Genomic DNA, 21,472 nt, shown 5'->3' on the forward strand with positions numbered 1-21,472 from the left:
TTTCGCTTGAATCCATTAAAACACTTTAATTCCTTAAATAATTCCCAATAAATGAAACTCCTTTGTTTCCCGGCAGAATCATGACTTTTGTGCCAGCGATTAATTGTCATACATATAATTGCGATTAATGATTTAATTCTGTTTTGTTCATGTCACTTACAGTGTAAGCCTAAAGTTATTTCTTTTTACTTGGAACCGTATATAATATACTAATAAAAATTATAATAAATTAGGCTCATATGATTCATTTTAATGCTGTTAAAATTGTGTAATATAACATAATAATATAATTAATATAATATAATATACTGTAATGCATGCTGAGTAAATCCTTCATTTCGAATGAAGGAACGCCTCTAACTTCATGTACTTTACAAGTTTTTTTTTAAATATATGTTCTTTGGCAAAATGTGATTGAAATTTAAAGTGCCTAATTATTGCAGTTATCTCAAAATATTGCAATTAAATCGAATAACCCTGATCAGCCGATTAATCAATAATCACATCAGGCCTACATGTGTTTAATATATATAAAGTGTTTTCATTCAATCATTACTTTGATGAGATAAAGTGTGATATTTACTGTAAGCCGGCAGAAGAGATGTAATGATGCTCATATTTATTGTTTGTTCTGCCATCATGTGGTCATTCATCACATTACATATTCACATTCAGTCTCACAGACATCAGTGGCAGTAAAACATCGGGTCACAGTCTGTCTGATGTCCAGCGCTCTTCTTCTCTTCTGTTTAATAAAGACATAAAGACATAAACACATAAACATCTCACACTCATTTACCAATGTTTGCTGAAACGCAGTCATTATTTACCCTAGTGAAAAATAAATATACCAAAATGTGTGTGAAATACATTTATTTTATGCTAAGTATACTACAAATACATTTACAAATGCATATACTTAATATAAATACATTACAATTGAACGTTTGGTATACTAAACTGATATACTTAAAGTCTGCTAAATTTGAAGGGCTAATTTTGTATTTAATGCACTTTATCCGGAAACAGTGCTGAAGATAAACGTTAAGTATATTTGATTGTGCTAAAGTGGAACTATTGCAAGAATACTTTAGATACACTTTAAATAAATAGGCCTAAAGTCTGATATTATACAGAGATCATACTATCTTTACTAAGAGTGATATTCAAACACATTTTAGGCTTAATATCAAGAAATGTGCATTGTGCAAGAAATAAGTGCTCCAAATAAAGTTTATTTATAATAATTATATCAGTAGGTCTCAAGTGATATGTCAGTAAATATGTCAATGGATTTGTATACTTAGAATGAAATAAATATATTTTAAATACATTTTGGTATACAATATGTTTTTTTCACTATCCACAAATTTTGGCATAACAAATCATACTTGTGACATACAAAGTCATAATTATGAGAATAAAAAGCCTTTTTAAAAAGATTAAAGTTTTAGTATGTCATAATTATAACTTTTATGTCATAATTTCAACATTTCATGTCATAATTGCAACATTTTATGTTATTTTGAATTTGGTCAATTTCGACTTGTCATAATTACAACTTTCAAGTCATAATTTTGACTTTTTATGTTATAACTATACATTTTCTATTTTATAAAGTCATAATTTTAACTTAATTTCGGCTTGTCATAATTACAACTTTGAAGTCAATTGCAACTTTTTATGTCAGTTATAAAGTTTAAGTCATAATTATGGCCTTTTATGTCATAATTTAGATTTTTGTGTCATAAGTATAAATTTTAAGTCATTATTTAGAATTTATGTCAATTTTGACTTTTTATATAATAATTATTAATTTTAAGTAAAAGATTTGGCCTTTTATGTCGTAATTTCGACTTTATATGTCATAATTATACATTTTAAGTCATAATTTTGACTTTTCATGCCATAATTTTGACTATTATGTCATAATTATACATTTTAAGTCATAATTCCGACTTTTAATGTCATAATTACAACTTAAGTCATAATTTTGACTGTCATAATCATTTCAATGTTTTTCATAATTTAGACTTTTGATCTCATAATTAACTATTTAATGTCCTAATTTTGACTTTTTTCATAATTTCAAATATTTATCTCATCATAATCATGACATTTTAAGTAATTTCAACTTTTTATGTCTTAATTATAACTTTTTAGTCATAATCTCGACTTTTTGTCACAATTTTCAAATTTAAAGTCATAATTGAAATACAATAACATGAACATAATAAAGAACAATTAGACTTGAAAGAATCAGTAGTACCTCAGCCAGTATGAGTCTCCGGCAGAACCGTTCTAACCGTTCTCTCGAAGCTAACAGAAATTCTCTGGAGCAGAACGCTCTTCCACTTCACACAGGACGGTGGTCTGGGAGTGTCTGTGTGAGACTGTGTGTGTGAAGGCATCTCGATCTGAGGTGAATCGCCCTGATGTTTAATGTCCTCACAGTGGAGGACATTAAACTCGTCTTTAAAGATCTTCAGCTGTGGAACTAAAGGTGCTTCACAGTTTTGTTCCTCCATGTTGGTTGCTGTTTTCTTTAGGGATGATTGAGGAATCAGTTTCTCACTGGTTTGAACGGCCAGTTTGAGATCAGATGAATCTTGGTTGTCAACATTTTTCTGTTCAGATGCAGAAGCTTCTTTGCTTAAATTAGAGTTAATATCATGGCAGTCGACTTCAGTCCGTGAACATCCAGAAGTCTTGGACTCATCAGGTAAGTAGAAAGAAACCTGTGTGTGTTTTCTCGTGTGTGTGTCGGGTCTCTGGTTTATCGGGCTGGTTTCTGAGCGGCTGCTGTCCAGTTTCCGGCGGCTCATTCTCACTGGATCATCTCTCCCAGCATCCGGATACTCACAGGAGCCTGTGTGGAGATATTCATATGTGTGACAAAGCTGATAAGTAAGTAAAATCAGCTCATCTTAATCCATATTCAGTCAATTTTGTCTTTCATAACCCAGACAGCAACATAGTGTCGGCCCAGATCCGGGCCACATCAGGGCCGATGTGTACCGGATGTGGGCCGGATGTGTACTGGATGTGGGCCGGATGTGTACTGGATGTGGGCCGGATGTGTACCGGATGTGGGCCGGATGTGTACTGGATGTGGGCCGGATGTGTACCGGATGTGTACCGGATGTGGGCCGGATGTGGGCGACACTATGTTGATGTCTGGGATGTAACACTAAATTAAATGTTTAAATTCTAAAGGGTGATAACTACATATCAGAAACTCAGAAGACACTGAAGATGAATTATACAATTATATGATGTTTAGGCCTGGGTGTTAGACAATAAATAGTTAGATATTTGCTATTTAGGCCCTCTTATTTATATTTATACAGTTGTATATACAATGTGCACATCTTTATGTAAGTCTTCTGTTTATTTCATCTAGATGCTTAAAGGAGAACTCCTGGCATTGTTTAAGTTAATCTTGATCGTTAGACCTTTGTGAGTACTGTCTATAGAAAAAAAAAACGAACCAGATTGGTGCTTGCAACACGGAGCTGCTACAGCTAATGCCCAGAGCTCCCACTCAGCTATAACGGCAGTTATGGGGGCATAAACATAAAGAGTGTCTTTGTGCCTCTTAACAGACACAAAATGCAATTAAAATGTCTGTCCAACATGAACAGGGCCCTTACATGACAACAAGATGCGTTTAGCAACTTAGCCATTGTTTAAATTCACCTAAATAGTGTTTTAGACGGCTAGCTGTAGTCTCACGCTGAAGTCCCGTGGGAACTCAGTTGTAGCCGGAAAAAGGTAAATAGCAGTGTGCAGGTCGGAGGAGCGTAGTGTGTGTGAAGAGTGAAGATCGGAGTTGCTCACGAGTAAAGAAGAAATGGTTCGTGTTTGTTGCCGTTCCGAATTGTGGCAACAGAATGCGAAAATACAAGAGCTTAAATTTTCCTCGTCTTCCTTTCCATGACCTCGAGATTCTGCAGTTGTGGCTAGTTGTACTTCAACTTGATGTGCAAACTCCCATACAAGTACTACACGCTAAAGATTACCGCATTTGCAGCGAACACTTTGACAAGGATGACTACACAGACACAACACAGCAGGGTCATGGAAAGGAAGACGATGAAAATTTAAGTTCTTGTATTTTCGCATTCTGTTGCCACAGGACTTCAGTTCCCACGGGACTTCAGCACGAGACTACAGCGCGAGACTACAGCTAGCCGTCTAAAACACTATTTAGGTGAATTTAAACAATGGCTAAGTTGCTAAACGCATCTTGTTGTCATGTAAGGGCCCTGTTCATGTTGGACAGACATTTTAATTGCATTTTGTGTCTGTTAAGAGGCACAAAGACACTCTTTACGTTTATGCCCCCATAACTGCCGTTATAGCTAAGTGGGAGCTCTGGGCATTAGCTGTAGCAGCTCCGTGTTGCAAGCACCAATCCGTTTTTTTATATTTTTTTATAGACAGTACTCACAAAGGTATAACGATCAAGATTAACTTAAAAATTGCCCGGAGTTCTCCTTTAATACTCATTATTTTGAATCCTACTCTTGTTAATTGTATTTCTATTCTCTTGTGTATATTGGTATGTATGTATGTATGTATGTATGTATGTATGTAAGGACCTCCTCCTAGAAACTTTTCTGATTCTTTTTGAGTTTGTGCACACTTCCCAAATAATAAATACATTCAAATAATATTGAAGACTGACCTTTGACCCAACAGGACCCTGCAGGTGACGACTGACCCTGAAATGAAACGGTTAATCATGCAGACTGACAGATCCATGAACATTGATATAGACAGATTCTGATGAGGAAAAAACTGTGACTCTAAAAGAAGTTCGACACTCTAATGTACAAATATTCAGAAACTCCACGAGCCCCTAAAGTGACACGGTGGTGGTAAAAAAAAAAAAGGATATTGGAAGAAAAATTATTTTTCGATCCTTTAGCATAAGATGTTTGCAAATGCAAAAGATTTGCAAGCGAACCAAAATGTTTTGTTTTGCAAGCGAAGGAAAATGTTTCGTTTTGCAAGTGAACGTAAATGTTTTTTGAGTGAATGCAAATGTTTTGTTTTGCAAGTGAACGCAAATGTTTCGTTTTGCAAGTGAACGTAAATGTTTCTTGAGTGAACGCAAATGTTTTGTTTTGCAAGTGAACGCAAATGTTTTGTTTTGCAAGTGAACGTAAATGTTTCTTGAGTGAATGCAAATGTTTTGTTTTGCAAGCGAACGTAAATGTTTCTTGAGTGAACGCAAATGTTTTGTTTTGCAAGTGAACGCAAATGTTTTGTTTTGCAAGTGAACGTAAATGTTTCTTGAGTGAATGCAAATGTTTTGTTTTGCAAGTGAACGCAAATGTTTTGTTTTGCAAGCGAACGCAAATGTTTTTTGAGTGAACGCAAATGTTTTGTTTTGCAAGCGAACACAAATGTTTTGTTTTGCAAACGAACGCAAATGTTTTGTTTTGCAAGCGAACGCAAATGTTTTTTGAGTGAATGCAAATGGTTTGTTTTGCAAGCGAACACAAATGTTTTGTTTTGCAAGGGAATGCAAATGTTTTGTTTTGCAAGCGAACGCAAATGTTTTTTGAGTGAATGCAAATGGTTTGTTTTGCAAACGAACGCAAATGTTTTGTTTTGCAAGCGAACGCAAATGTTTCTTGAGTGAATGCAAATGTTTTGTTTTGCAAGCGAACGCAAATGTTTTTTGAGTGAATGCAAATGGTTTGTTTTGCAAGCGAACACAAATGTTTTGTTTTGCAAGGGAATGCAAATGTTTTGTTTTGCAAGCGAACGCAAATGTTTTTTGAGTGAATGCAAATGTTTTGTTTTGCAAGCGAACGCAAATGTTTTTTGAGTGAATGCAAATGTTTTGTTTTGCAAGCGAACACAAATGTTTTTTGAGTGAATGCAAATGGTTTGTTTTGCAAGCGAACACAAATGTTTTGTTTTGCAAGGGAATGCAAATGTTTTGTTTTGCAAGCGAACGCAAATGTTTTTTGAGTGAATGCAAATGTTTTGTTTTGCAAGCGAACGCAAATGTTTTTTGAGTGAATGCAAATGGTTTGTTTTGCAAGCGAACACAAATGTTTTGTTTTGCAAGGGAATGCAAATGTTTTGTTTTGCAAGCGAACGCAAATGTTTTTTGAGTGAATGCAAATGTTTTGTTTTGCAAGCGAATGCAAATGTTTGTTTTGCAAGCGAACGCAAATGTTTTTCGAGTGAATGCAAATGTTTTGTTTTGCAAGCGAACGCAAATGTTTCTTGAGTGAACGCAAATGTTTTGTTTTGCAAGCGAACGCAAATGTTTTGTTTTGCAAGGGAATGCAAATGTTTTGTTTTGCAAGCGAACGCAAATGTTTTTTGAGTGAATGCAAATGGTTTGTTTTGCAAGCGAACACAAATGTTTTGTTTTGCAGACGAATGCAAATGTTTTTTGAGTGAACTCAAAAGTTTTGCAAGTGAACACAAAGTTTCTTGGGGGACACAAAAAAGCAAATGTTTTGCTAAATATTAAGTTTCACAAAAGTTCTGCAAGCGAACGCAAATGTTTTGTTTTGCAAGCGAACGCAAATGTTTTTAAAGTGAAATTTTAAAGTTTAAAGTTCCAAAAGAGCAGAAATGTTTTGCAAAATAACGCGAAGATTCACAAAATTTGCAAGTGAATGCAAATGAGCAAAAGCAAAGTTTTTCGGGGAAACGCAAAAGCAAAAAAAAAAATTCCCCATTACCACGTCCCCTTAGGGGCCCTTTAAAAATCTTGGTCTAATTAAAGGATTTCGAATTGAACAAACACTTTCCGGGAGACAGTAAAGATCCACTAATGGATCATGTGACTGACCTCCCGTGGTCTGTGCGGTTTCTCGTCCCCCTGTCTCCCTCTCCTGGAGAGCATCCGGTGCCAGCGTAACTGTTCCCTGTTCCTGCGTCTCGTGTTGTGGGCCGCTCGTCTGCCGGGCTCTAAGCTCGTGGAGGACAACGGAGACGAGTCTGTTCCCGAACCCAACTGAAGATCTCTGACGGAGCGAGTCCGAGCGTCCGAGTCTCCAGAATGATTCCTGAGCATCTCCACTTGCTTCAGCTGCTCTTGAAAGTTTCTAGGCTTCGAAGACCTGGTGCAGTTCAACATGGGAACTGGCATCTTCCAGATCCGTATTGCTCTCCTGAGGAGTTTGTGTGAGTGTGTGTTCAGGTAAATGGCCGGGTGAGCCGCGGAGATGCTCTTGTTTTGCCGTTGGCCTCGTGGAGCTTCTCTCTGAACATCACACTCTTGCTCTGCTTTCACTGTGTGTTTGGCTGCATTTATCCACTGCTGTTGTGTTAATTCCTGCTGTTTCGTGGCTCTGTAAGCGGGTGAAAGAACATCAGAGGAGATTCTGGACTTGGATGGACCTTCTGCAGCATCGGACAACATATCTGGACAGAAAATAAACAATTCTTAAAGGGGTGGTTGATTATGATTTGACTTTTCTAACTTTAGTTAGTGTGTAGGGGTGGTGGCGCAATGGATAAGACACATGCCTTTGGTGTGAGAGACCCGGGTTCGAATCCACTGTGAGACACCAATGTGTCCCTGAGCAAGACACTTAACCCCTAGTTGCTCCAGAGGCGTGCGACCTCTGACATATATAGCAATTGTAAGTCGCTTTGGATAAAAGCGTCAGCTAAATGAATAAATGTAAATGTAAATGTAATGTTGCTGTTTGAGCATAAACAACATCTGCAAAGTTACGACGCTCAAAGTTCAAAGCAAAGGGAGATTTTTGCTTTTAAAGAAATAGCTTTTTAAGGACTACAACAAACGGCTGGTAGAGACTACACAAGCTTCTTCACGGGTTAGTGACAATACAAACCCTAAAAATACATAAACCGGAACGCGATTTATAGATTATCATGACAGAATATGCTAATCAATGACTAGAAGATAATTACACATCAGCTACATAAACTCATCAACTAACCATTCAGAAATGTCCTATTGCTTCTACATGCTGTCACTTCTTCTTGAGTCTCTCCATCTTTGTCTGACTCCGATTTGAACATAAAAGGCAAAAAGATTTTTAAATGTTCAGTGTAGGTGTGTTCCAGATCGCGTACTTGTGCACTATTATTAGCCATTTTGTAGTATGAATAGTGCGAGTGGTGCGTTCACACTGAAAACTCTAAAAAGAAGTGTGGAACGTTGGACACTTCATGCACTCGACTGTCACCACTTTAATTACGTAGCGAAGGGGGAGGGGCTATCAGACTCCGATGCTGAAAGACAAAGTAAATGTATAAAGTTCATACACTACATGGTTGAGTACATAGTGAATAAGTACATAGTGTAAAGTGCGTCATTTAGGACACAGCTGTGTCTGCATGAGGTAATTTGAGCTGCTAACACACACACACACACACACACACACACACACACACACACACACACACACACACACACACACACACACCAGCTCTTGAAACTCCGCCCTCTGTGCCGGGAGCAGCAGCTCATTTGCATTTAAAGGGACACACACAAAAACGGCACGTTTTTGCTCACCCTCAAAAAGTGACAATTTTGGGGTATTTTAAGCTAAACCTTCACACATACACTCTGGGGACATCAGAGACTTATTTTACATCTTGTGAAAAGGGAATTATACCACCCCTTTAAACTCTAATGACAGGTGCAATTTTTGTGGAATCCAGGTGTACCAGATGTGAGCCGGATCTGGGCCGACATTATGTTGCTGTCTGTCTACTAATACTCTAATGAGAGTTAGGTAACATGTAGTTATTGAAATAAAGCGTAACCTTATAGTTATATACCGTATTTTCCGGACTATAAGTCGCACTTTTTTTCATAGTTTGGCTGGTCCTGCGACTTATATTCAGGTGCGACTTATATATCAAAATTAATTTAGACTGAGATGAACCAAGAGAAAACATTACCGTCTACAGCCGCGAGAGGGCGCTCTAGTTGGCGGAGTTGTTCAAAAGCGACACCAAGGATGAAGAAAATGATGTGGAATGAGATCGCGGGAGCTTGGTGAACTTGTTTACTGGTAACTTGCTTGTTGGACTCGCTGGCTTATGTTAATTTAGCCTATTCAGCCTCCCAGGTATATGTTCTTTATGCTATTGTAGCTGAATAACTGTTAATGTGTTGCGTTAACATACCGGACACCTATTCAGCCTGTTGTTCTGTGTAGTTGAATAACTTGCCTTTCCAGATTAAATGTCTGTTCTTGGTCTTGGATTTTGTGAAATTAATTTCTAAATAAATGCGACTTATAGTCCAGTGCGACTTATATATGTTTTTTTCCTCTTCATGACGCATTTTTTGACTGATGCGACTTATACTCCGAAGTGACTTATAGTCCGGAAAATACGGGTAAATATTTTGAATGAGTTTTATGTTTTCATTTAAAATTTTGGGTAACTGTACAATGGTTTTATTACATGAGCATGAACTAAGAATGAACAATACTTTTACAGCATTTATTAATCTTAGTTAATATCAATTTCAAAATTTACTAATACATTATTAAAATCAAATGTTGTGTCTGTTAACATTAGTTAATGCACTGTGAACTAACATGAACGAACAATGAACAGCTGGATTTTTAACATTAACAAAGATTAATAAATACTGTAACAAATTTATTGTTCATTGTTAGTTAGTACATTAGCTAATGTTAACAAATGAGACTTTGTTACCAAATTTGGTAAGTTTTTGTAATTTTGTTATGGTATGTTTTTTATTTATATTTTATTCCAGTTTTAGTAGTACATTTTAGTAGATTTGAAATGATGCCTTGGCAAATTAACTCAAAACTAATATAGCCTACGTTTTCAATTTAATGTTATGTTATTTAAGTTAACATTTATTTTATTCCGTGAACTTTATTTAAATTGTATGCATGGTTTTATTTTAGTTAATGGTAATAACCCTGACAAATCTCTTCCAATATTTTAGAAATATTACAGAATCTTTATAATTTCTCGTTTTGCTGAGTTACAACCGATTTCCTGTAATAAAACAACATGCTATAATAATTAAGCAAAAATACGCACACAGTTCTGAACGGGCATTTCAGAAGACTTGCTCAAAGATCATATAAAGTAAATAATATAAAGAACGTTAATTTAAATATATTTGCATATTAACGCATATGGACTCTGGCTCACCTGTGGAGTTTCTCTTGTTCTCCTCAGTCTGTAATCGATGAGTTTCACTCATTTCTGCCGATCAGCATCTGGAGATTCAGTGATTCTGTAACCGATGCGATTTCAAAAGACGCGAATATTTTGAATCGAATCTTTTCTTTTGAATCGCTCAAAACATTCCACTAAGGATGAGCGAATCGTTCATCTCGCGCCACGAAATGTGCGACAAAACAAGTTTTGTTTAATTTTTATTGCATTTTATTTTCTGTTATGCATGACGTAACAGCTTTATTAAGAACTCGTTGATTTTTATTTTTCAAGCCATTAAATCACTGATGTTATGAAACAATTTGAGTATGAATGCATTAAAATCTCTGATATATTCTCTGATTTAGACTATAATAAGTACAATTTCGGTTTTGCCTGTAGAGTATTAATATAATCATATCATGTTATCATTTCTTTTTGTGCATAAAACTTTAGATACAGAACTGAAATCGTCTGTGTGGATGAAATAGATGGAACACTATTATACAATTTAGAGACTCGTCAACAACAACGACAAAAAAAAAAGCAATAGAAACAACACAAGATCATAATATGGTGTATAATCAGATCTATGAGTGACTCGTCACATCATGATTCTTGAGTTTAACAGTGAAGATTGCCAAAGCAGCAGAGTCAAATTCCACGTTCAGACGGATCGGATCTTCAGTGTTTGGTTGTTGTGTTGCTGTCGTATTTCTAATTCTCTTGTTTGATTCTGTGATGAATTGTGCTGAACGTCAGTATAAATGCAGGTCTGAAAGTGGATCTGCAACCTGTGAAAACACAGAGTGAAGGTCAATATTGACATGGTTAATGTGTTCATTTTTAGGGGTGTAACAATATATCGTGTCACAATATATTGAGAAAAAAAAAATGCAACATGTATTGTGGATACTGACAATATGTATTGTTTATAATTCACCCAAATTCAAAATTACTGTGCATGAAAAAATTCAAATTTTCTGAGTTTTAGTGTCAGTACTACATGAAACTACTATATAATGTTGAATATAATGTATAATATAATAATGCAATGGGGGAATATTTGTGGGTCCTGATAATGCCAAATGTCTGATGTTATCAGTAAAAAGTGGCCTACATTATTGCAAATATATCTAGTCAGTGACAGAGATCATTTGAGCTTCAGAATCATGAATATTTTGCAAAATTTTACCAGCACCAAGTCCAAGCATATTAATTTCCACAGCCAATGTAATATCAAATTTAGCATTTTAATCAGCAGTTAATATTTTGTTAACCTTTTATCGTGTGTCTTGGAGTATCGCAATAATATGGTATCGTGAGTTCAGTATCGTCATATGTATCGAATCGTGACTTTGAGGGTCTCGTTACACCCCTGGTAATTTTTCAGTGGATAAATTGGGTGTTTATATGGGGTCCGTCAAACAGATATAATCATATTTGGAGATTGAAAACCCAAGAAATAACCAAGCAACTTCTCTTTCAGGCTCTTTATGACACATGAGAAGCTGAAGCGATGATGTGTGTGATGATGTGGTTTACCGTGAGCCGGATCAGACCCATGAGTCGAGTGGTTGAGGCGTTCGCTCCACTAAACCCACCGCGGGCCTGCTGGTCCTGATGAAAGGCCTCTTATCATTCACACCCTGAAACACAATCGACAGCAGCTTCATACACACATACATGACATCCCAAGGGGAGACTGGTGTTTAAACCATCAAAATACGGATAATCTTTAACACATTTTTAATAATATTTGCATGAAGAGTGATGATGGTAATGGTCCTAGGCCGGACGTTACTGTATATATAAAAGGTCTCATTATTAATAGTGTCTTTATTATGGTGTTCTGAATGTATTTTAGCATATTGAGTGTATGCGTGTGACGTCACCGTCGGCCGGAGTGACTGCGGTTACACAGAATGAGTGGCAGAAACACTGAGTGACTGCATTTGTTTTCAGCGTGAATGCTGCAAAATACACACAAAACGCATCTAAAACGGGAAAGAACTTTGAGATTGACTGAATATAAAGATTTGACAAAAAATCTGAGGTATATTTTAAGAGCTCGCTCAAGCACTGCGGAGCTAAACCATTTAGTGCTTTGTAAGTAATCAGCAATATTTTAAAATGTATACGATGTTTAATAGGGAGCCAGTGCAGTGTTGACAAAACCGGGCTAATATGGTCATACTTCCTGGTTCTGGTAAGAACTCGAGCTGCTGCGTTTTGGACCAGCTGTAGTTTGTTTATTAAGTGTGCAGGGCAACCACCCAGTAGAGCATTACAATAATCTAGCCTTGAGGTCATGAACGCATGAACTAACTGTTCCGCATTTGTCAATGAGAGCATATGACATAATTTAGATATATTTTAAAAGAGGGAAAAATGCGGTTTTACAGATACTAGACACATGACTTTCAAATGAAAGATTGGTATCAAAGAGCACACCCAGGTTCCTAACCGACGACGAAAGACTTAACAGAGCAGCCATCAAGTGTTAGACAGTATTCAGAGTATTCAACAATATTGTTTTGTTATATATTCTATTGACAACTCATCAATTAAATATTTACCATCGTATATTCTGCATAATTGGATGTTTTTAAATAAACACTGACAAAAAGCTACACCAGTTTTAGTGCTGGACGATATGATGATATATATAACACTGATATGAGTGATCACATGGATTTAGACCTATATTATATTTATATGAAGTGTTCACTGGCAAATGTGCTTTATGTATTTCTCCGGCGTTGAAATCAGGCTCATATAAATGTCAGGAAACACGATTCCTGCTTCATGTCAATATCCATGATCACTGGATCTTTGATAAGTTGTAAGGAACACTATATAGAGTTGAAGTATATATATATCGGCGTTTTCACAGTTTCCTCTATTAACTCCAGTCACTCCGCAGCTCTTCTGCCACTCAGTCCGGCTGAGGGAGTGTGTTCCCGCGGGAAAATTACGTCAGTGCATAACCTCTATTGCTACAGGACACAACATGAGCATTGACCTGAAAAGTTTCTCGTTCGATCATGTGACACGGAGCGTCTCCAGCTCTCTCGGCCTGATCAACGGAGCAGTATCCATCTGAAACAGCAGAACACAACACTGCATTAAAGTGCATGAAACAGTGGCGGCCTTTGAATACCCATTTAACTTGAAACAGACCTTGAAAAACAGCCTCGCATCAAGCCACGCACACACACGCCAAGGTCGGAAATTAACGGGGCTTGGGGCAAAAATGCCACCAAAAATAAAGTCCACCTGTACTCAATAATCTTATCCCTTAAAACTCATCTTTGATCACCAAAATGACGTATTTAAAAGTTTTTTCCTTGAACAAAATGTCTTCATGCCTTAAAATATCTAGAATGTAACTCGACACCCTTGCCTCATTTAGTATGCGCGGTTCTATGAATATGCAAATGAGCCCCGCCTCCACTCACTCACTCAGCTCAGAGATCCACTGGTTGATGATCACACGTTGATCTGATTGGTTGCAAGGTAGTTTGTGACGTCAGAAACACCAGCGATTTCAAAGCGTGTTTTTGAGACTGTCTTTGGTTCACTGCAGTTTTAAGGAGAAAATACTCAGCAATGGTGTCGACTTATGAACTTACACATGGTTTGTCTAAAAGCATATTAAAAACACCACATAAACATATAATTTATTATTTTTTGAACGAATCGTTATAATGAATGATTTGACGACTCAGTCCCTCACTTCTGCTTTGTCCCTGAATGAATCAGCCTTCTGGAACGGATCGCTTGAGTGAACGATTCAACGACTGACTCGTTAAGACAGTAATTTGCCGCCACCTACTGGTGGATTTAGTATTATTTGAGATTGAATGCTGTTTTTGTTTTCAGTTGGGATTGTAAACAATAGTTCTGGTTAAAGAGATAGAGGGCCCTACTTCAACGATCTGAAACGCAAGTATCAAGCGCGAAACGCAAGTAACTTTGTGGGCGGGTCTCGGGCGCTGTTGCTATTATACCGGCGGGATAAATGACTCTTGCGCCCGACGCAAATCTAAAATGGGTTGGTCTGAAGTAGCTTCATTACTCATAGGTGTGGTTTGGGCGTAACGTAAAATAAACCAATCAGAGCGTCATCTCACATTCCCTTTAAGAGCAGGCGCGCTTGTTCCATGGCGGATTGCTATTACAGTTTTTTTCGATTGCTAAACGACAGTGAGCACAACTGGAGTCACATGTGCAAAACTCTAACTACAGTCTGCACAGCAGCAGTTCATGTGGACCAAACTCTAGTTCTACCAGAAAGACTCGGGAGAGTTATTTCAATAAACCATACATTTATTGACAGCTCAGCAAGCTGATAATCTACAAAGTCATTTGGCGTAGGCCCCGTCCGTAGTGCATAATCCGAGAGTATCGGATCTGCAATTCCTGCCTAAAGATGAAGGCAGGGGCGCAGCCGACCCCCCTGGGAGGTATGGACGGGACCATCCTGGTGGTGGTGGGGAGGATGGGGGTAATCGTCGCTTCAGTATCTGCGAACTCAAACATGTGTAAGTACCGTGCTTTTATGCAGTGAGCATAAGAATATGATTGGATAGAAGTGAAGGCAATAAGTGACGTAGTAATTGAGTCTTCCCAGCAGAACTTATGCTAAAGCTTTCATTTCATTTTTCCTCGCTTGAACACAGTTTTCAAAACACTTATCCCATGACTTTAACCACAACCTGCACAACACTGTGGATTTACAGCACTTTGTTCAAATGCTAACACACTGCTGTCAAAACTCTGAACCACACATTCAAAACAGAATAGATTTCAGCCTTGTGCCTTTCTAACACTGATGACTGCACTTTCAGCTGAATTCACCCCTCAATTATTTGTTCGAATTACAGTATGTACTTTTAGGCCCTGTCCACACGGAGACGCGTTTCGCTGTATACGTATACATTTTTTATCGTATTGGTGTTTCGTCCACACGGATCCGGCGTTTTCGGAGACTGAAACCGCTATTTTTTGAAACCGGGTCCCAAGGTGGATAAATCTGAAAACGCCGCCCTTGCGTTTTCGTGTGTACGGCCAATCCGTATATTTTGCGAAACGATGATGTCATCACACCAAGTGTCAACTAGTCAGACACCGTTAAGTCACAGCAACTACATTTATGGTTTTTCATATTGTTCAACAAAGCTCTTGATTAAAAAAGAAAAAAGAAAAAAAGAAGCTACTGTGCCTAATATTATTGTTGTATACAGCGCGCAAGGTTTATGCGCGAGCTCCAAGTCTTCTTCTCCGTTTTTAGTGTATGTCTGTGGCAGAATTACAGCGCCACATACTGGTCTGGCATGTATACTACATCGTTTTGAGTCGGTTTCAGTGGTTTCGTGTGTACGCAGATATTTCTTGAGACGACGCCGTGTTTACGGAAAAAAATTTTTTAACGAAAAAAAAAATATCGGATAGGGAAAGCTCTGGCTTCGTGTGGATGTGGCCTTAGTTTCTACCTTTTTTTTCTCATTACTGTAATTCCGTAAATTACTACAGACTATTGAAGCAAACTGCTAATTTTCATTTACCTTAAAGAATTGTTATGTTCTAAAAAAATTTATAAATCATGTGAAAGAATGTCACTCTTTTCTTTGAAGAAAACATTACTTTGTATGAAGTCACTGAAATTGTTCAAACTGTAAAGAGGAAAAGTTTGTATTTTCTGTATTGGTGTTTGATGCTAGTGTTTTTACTCTCAGTGTGTTCTGAGTGACAGTGTGTGTTATCTCAGTGAGGGTTGTGTGTAGTGTTTTTCCTCTCAGTGTGTTATGAGTGACAGTGTGTTATCTCAGTGAGGGTTGTGTATAGTGTTTGGCTGCACTGAGCCTGTTTTGAGCCATGTGTTAAGAGTTGTGTGTCATGATTCTGCCATCTTGTTCTTGATTTTCTCTCGTCTTGAGGCAGAATCATGACAGACCCATGTTTTTATGTGCAGCACATGGCCATTTGTTTGGGCCATGTGCTTGCGTTGTCTCGTTTCTAACCCCGCCCCCTTGTTATCCTCGTTTTGTAATTATTACCATATTAGTTTCACCTGTTGTGTTCATTTTTAGCCTCCCTTTATAACCCCCTTGTGTTTCTCTGTCCTTTGTCGGTTCATTGTCAAACACTGTCTATCTTTATGATATACCTCTGTGAGCACTTTGTCTGGAATCCTGTTTAATGTGTGAGAATTGTCATTGTCATTGTCATTGTCATTGTCATTGTCTATTTGCCTCTTGTCTTGTTTTGCCCCCTCGTGGGTTTTGTTTTCTCTGTTTTGTCTACAATAAATTGTGTGTGAGCATTCAGTCTGCTTTTGGGTTCGTCTACCTTCATCCTCATGACAGAATGAACCGACCAAAGCAGAACCCAGCAGACAGTTTGTCTTCCCCTGGCGATCAGCAATTGGATCTTCTTGAAGATTGGTGGCTCAAGACCATTTCCGACTCAAGGGGGGGCAAGCTCCCAATTCCCCCTCAGGGTGAGCTGCTTTTGAAAGAGTACGCTCAAGTCGCAGAAGAAAGGAGGTTTTTCTTACCTGACATCCTCCTAAATCGCTACTTCGTCGCTGGCCTCAAGGTTCCCCCACCTCTGGCTGAACGGGAGAGGCTGGTCCACCGCCCGTTCCGGGACATGGTGGACTGTCTGTGTCGAATGGAGCCGCAGGGTCCCACCGTGTTGTCGCCACCAGCCAAGCTGTCCGTGATCCTGGAGGGTCGGGTCCTGGCTGTAATTTCTCAAGGGGAACAGGCCCACTCCACTTCTCCTGAGGTCTCATCCACACCCGTTGATCTTCGTGGCAAACGAGGGAGACGGACTTCGTGGGATTCTCCGTCGGAGTCATCCTCGACCGAGTCAGCGCTGCCTGAGACTGCCCTTCCAACTCAAGTCACAGATCCCACTGAGCTTCTCCAACCGGTCACTAGTCCGGCTATGACTTCCACACCGCGACCTAGGAGAAAGAAGAGGAAGAAGGGAGCCTCTCATCCTTCATCTCTGCCTGTCCCAGAGCCCGCTACTGCAAGCGCTGTCCCAGAGCCCGCTACTGCAAGCGCTGTCCCAGAGCCCGCTACTGCAAGCGCTGTCCCAGAGCCCGCTACTGCAAGCGCTGTCCCAGAGCCCGCTACTGCAAGCGCTGTCCCAGAGCCCGCTACTGCAAGCGCTGTCCCAGAACCCGCTACTGCAAGCGCTGTCCCAGAGCCCGCTACTGCAAGCGCTGTCCCAGAGCCCGCTACGACTCAGGGTACTGTTACTGAACCAGCTGCTGAAGGCGCGGTTCCCGAGCCTGCTGTCGTGAGCGCCGCAGAGAGGGCCGCGGCTGATTCGGCTGCTGAAGCCGTTTTGCGGTCAGTGTCAGCTGGTCGGGAGTTGCCTATCGTCGTTGCTGCAAGAACATTGTCTGAGTATCTGTCGAATTTAGCCAAGATCCTGGAAGTTCCAACCAGAACTGGCATGTTGTCTTGTCCCGAGTCCACTGTGTCAGAGGGCGCTATTCTGAAGCCAGCTGCCGTGAGCGCCGTACCCCAGTCAGCTGCCGACGACGATCTCCCCGATTCAGAGATGTGGAGCTTTGGTACAGAGCCGTCTTCGGGGAGCTCAGTTCTTGCTTCTGCTCCACAGTTACCCGCAGCATCCCCTGTCTTGTTTCCTGTTGTGTCGCCTCCTGTGTCCCCCGTCAAGATTCCTGTCCCGCCGCTTGCTGTTTCTGTTCCTGTGGCGGTTTCCACCCCTGTCAGGCTGCCTAGTGTTTCCCCTAGCACCCCTGTCATTTCCCAGCCTCGGACTGTTTCCCCCAAGACATCTCCTCATGTGTCTCCAGCCAAGTCCCCCCCGGATTCCCCGTCCTCAGCCCTCGTCCCCAAGACCCCCCAGTCCTCCCATCCACCCTGGACTGCCCCCCAAGGACTTTGTGTTTCCCCCACCTCCTCTGCCTTGTTTATTGTTTTTGATTTTGCACCCCAACCCTGTAATTGTTTATTCATGTTTGCCGTTGTTATTTGTCATGTTTTGTTGGTTCGTGTCCTTGTCACAGTCTGTTGTGTCTAGTGTTTAGTTCCCCTTTGGGAGCGTCTGGAAGCCGCTCCTTAAGGGAGGGGTTCTGTCATGATTCTGCCATCTTGTTTTTTATTTTTTATTTTTTTATTTAAGGTCGAGTCTTAGTCAAGGCTATTTGCCTCTTGTCTTGTTTTGCTCCCTCGTGGGTTGTTTTCTCTGTTTTGTCTACAATAAATTGTGTGTAAGCATTCAGTCTGCTTTTGGGTTCGTCTACCTTCATCCTCATGACATTGTGTTGCTTGGACTGTATTTTGCAGGTGATGTGAACTGTTTAGCTCAGGTGACTGTTGGTAGTGCAGACTGTAGTTAGAGTTTTGCACATGTAGCTCCAGTTGTGCTCACTGTCGTTTAGCAATCGAAAAAACTGTAAAACGGCGGATTTGCCAGACGCACACCAGGAGCGGTTCACAGCCGAGGAGACCGACGTTCTCGTCAGGGCCGTAAAACACAGAGAAGTGACATTGGGGATGGAGAAACACACCCAAATTAGCTTCGGTTAAACGGGTGTATAATCATTTAGGTAAATGTGTAAGCTAGATTTATGCCTATTTTTTTTTTTTTCACATCTTCAAAAACACAACAATGATTTACCTCGTGTGTTAATATTTTTCCTTGTAATAATGTATTGTTTTCTAAAAATGAGAACGCGTCTGTGTAGATGAGATAAGCAAAGTGTATGTGCATTGTGCACACGCTACATTGATTATGGCCAAGCATGCGCCCTTAAAATAGCATATGAATAACATGCGTAACGCACCACTGACTTTAGATTAGGTTTCTCCTGGTCAGTGGCGGAATTGTTTTCTGAACCTGCAAAATAGCACCAGGGAACGTTTGCGCCGGAACACGCCTCTTTGCGCTGAACCGCCCCCGGGAGCGCAAATGCATTTGGGATTTACCCGAGTTTACCTCTAGTTTACAGACGTGCGTCTGTGGAGGGAAAAGTCCGCTGTGCGCGGGTGTAAAACAGGAACGATACATGCGTCGCTGTACAAAGTCGATTGTGCTGGGTGCAAGATAGGGCCCAGAATGCGTTCATAAATAGACCATTAAAAGTAAAATATGAGATTACATATCTCATTTACCATCTGTTTCTTTGAAATGGGTTTCTGAATCACAAAGGCCGCCTCTGTCTCAAACTTATATGCCATTACATGACAGAAAGGCTCGTGGAAGAGAAGCATTTTTCTCATTCTCATGAACACAATTCAGTAAATGCCAATCAATGACCTTGGTTTTTCTCCATTAAGGGCAGTGTGATGTCATCGCTCCCTTGCTTGGCGTTCTTCTGCTTCTTGGGCAGGCCGGAGACGGCTGGCTGAAACACCAGATCGATATTCATCATCAGCACAACATGAGCATGAAAGTATGGCAGTGAAGTCAGCAAGAGATGAAACGCTGTTATAGGGCTGTGATGTATGGATTTTTTTCTTACCGCGGTGAAGAAGCAACAAATCAGGCTTTTACCTTTAATCTATGACTTATGATCAAGAATGCATGTTCTTGAAATTATTTTTAAAAATACGGTGATGACCTCAACACCGCGGTAATGCAGTTATTGTCACAGCCCTACTGTTACCTTGAAGTGTGTTTTGTTCCAGCCGGCCTTGAACAGTGTGTGTCGGAGATCCTTATAGGCCCAGACGCTCTGCAAGATGTGTGACGCTGCTTTGGTCTCACGCACTGATTGGCTGACAAGATAGATAGATAGATGTATAGATAGATAGATAGATAGATAGATATAGTTTCAAACATCAACATATAAGCAATTCATCCACAAGAAAATACCGTCAAACCAACATTTATTCAGACACCTTCAATATTTCTCACATTATCACAGTTTATTCGCTATAGTTTAGAAAATGGTAATAAAATATGAGCAGAACTCAGTTGATATTTGACTGGTTTTGTCCGTCCTTCTGTTAGACTGTCTCACACATAAATTATGTTGAATATCTGTCAGCTGTTAAATTTAACTACACAATTAGATAATACCAGTTTAGCTCAACCAATCACCAAGCAATGCTTCATTTTGTTCAGTCTGTGTGTAAAAAGAGCACTAGCAATTAAAGACAAAACACTTCAGCAAAACATGATCAGCTCAAAGTGTCCCAATCATTTTTGCTCCCAAATTTTTATAACTTTGACTGGTAGTGACTTTCTCTGTATGAAGAATATTTGGGTATAATATGTCACAGTTTACTTTATTTTGCTCTCCTCACTTACATAAATGAACTATAGTGTCACTGGTAAAAAAATATAATAAAATCTGGTGTCTGAATAATTTTTGGTTTTTGGTACAGCTTTACTCAGATGTGATGTTTATCACCTTGTTTTGTTGATTGACACCAGTTTCTGTATTCCCTGTCCCTGGATGAGGAATCTGGCGTTCTCCAGGTTCTCCGAGATGATCTCCAGGATCGTGTTCAGGACGGCCACCACCGTGTCTCCCTCCAGGTTTTTGGCGGGTCTCTGTTGTCCACAGGGAAGATTACTGACCAGATCCCTCATGGCGAAGCTCCCTGATTGGGCCACACAGATGATGATGTCAGCCTCTTTCACATTTACATTTAATCATTTAGCAGACGCTTTTATCCAAAGCCACTTACAAATGAGGAGAGCAATAGAAGCAATCAGACCAGCAAGAGGACAACAGTGTACAAGTGAAGTCTAGCACAGGACACATAGCAACGGTTTTTATTTATTAGTAAAACAAAACAAATATAATAGTATAGAATAGAAAAGGTAAGTGCTAGTATTAATTTGTCAGGTGCTGACGAGAAAGGTGTGTCTTTAGCAGTGTTGGGTAAGTTACTCTAAAAAAGTAATGAATTACTAGTTGCTAATTACCTCGTCAATAGTGTAATTACAGTAGATTACTAATCACGGTTACACTTTATTTGAAAGTGTTACAGTGTAATTATATATTTAAGTACTGAGTAATATTAAGCAACTACATGTACTTACTATAGGGTTAAGGTTTGGTTGAGGGTTAATTGCATGTAATTATGCATAATTTACTGTTATTACTATAGTAAGTACATGTAACAAGGACACTGTCAAATAAAGTGTTACTAATTACTCTCTCTAAAAAGTATTTAATTGCTTATTTCTAATTACTTTCTAAATCCAATATCAACCTCATCCAGCTGAATAATACAAGGATAGACATGAAATTAATTGTTTCAAATAAATACTATAAAATTGCATGAATTATCCTTAAACTGACCAA

The 21,472-nt window shown here is 39.2% G+C and overlaps 1 protein-coding gene across 4 annotated transcripts in view; it reads right to left on the reverse strand.

The window, feature by feature from the left end:
• Positions 1–10,390: 10,390 nt before the first annotated feature.
• The window catches only part of arvcfa (ARVCF delta catenin family member a), a 40,357-nt gene continuing 29,275 nt past the window's right edge, over positions 10,391–21,472 (reverse strand). For all 4 annotated transcript variants that reach the window (XM_082158626.1, XM_082158624.1, XM_082158623.1 and 1 more), the window contains 6 exons: positions 20,570–20,762; positions 19,820–19,931; positions 19,471–19,558; positions 13,187–13,263; positions 11,707–11,810; positions 10,391–10,955 (listed from right to left, as the gene is read on the reverse strand). In XM_082158626.1, the coding sequence (XP_082014752.1) occupies positions 11,718–11,810; positions 13,187–13,263; positions 19,471–19,558; positions 19,820–19,931; positions 20,570–20,762 (563 nt within the window). In that variant the 3' untranslated portion in view covers positions 10,391–10,955; positions 11,707–11,717. The remainder of the gene's footprint in view (positions 10,956–11,706; positions 11,811–13,186; positions 13,264–19,470; positions 19,559–19,819; positions 19,932–20,569; positions 20,763–21,472) is intronic.

The sequence above is a fragment of the Leuciscus leuciscus genome (genome assembly GCF_965113295.1).
Source record: "Leuciscus leuciscus genome assembly, chromosome: 24".
In the NCBI taxonomy this organism is placed as follows: domain Eukaryota; kingdom Metazoa; phylum Chordata; class Actinopteri; order Cypriniformes; family Leuciscidae; genus Leuciscus; species Leuciscus leuciscus.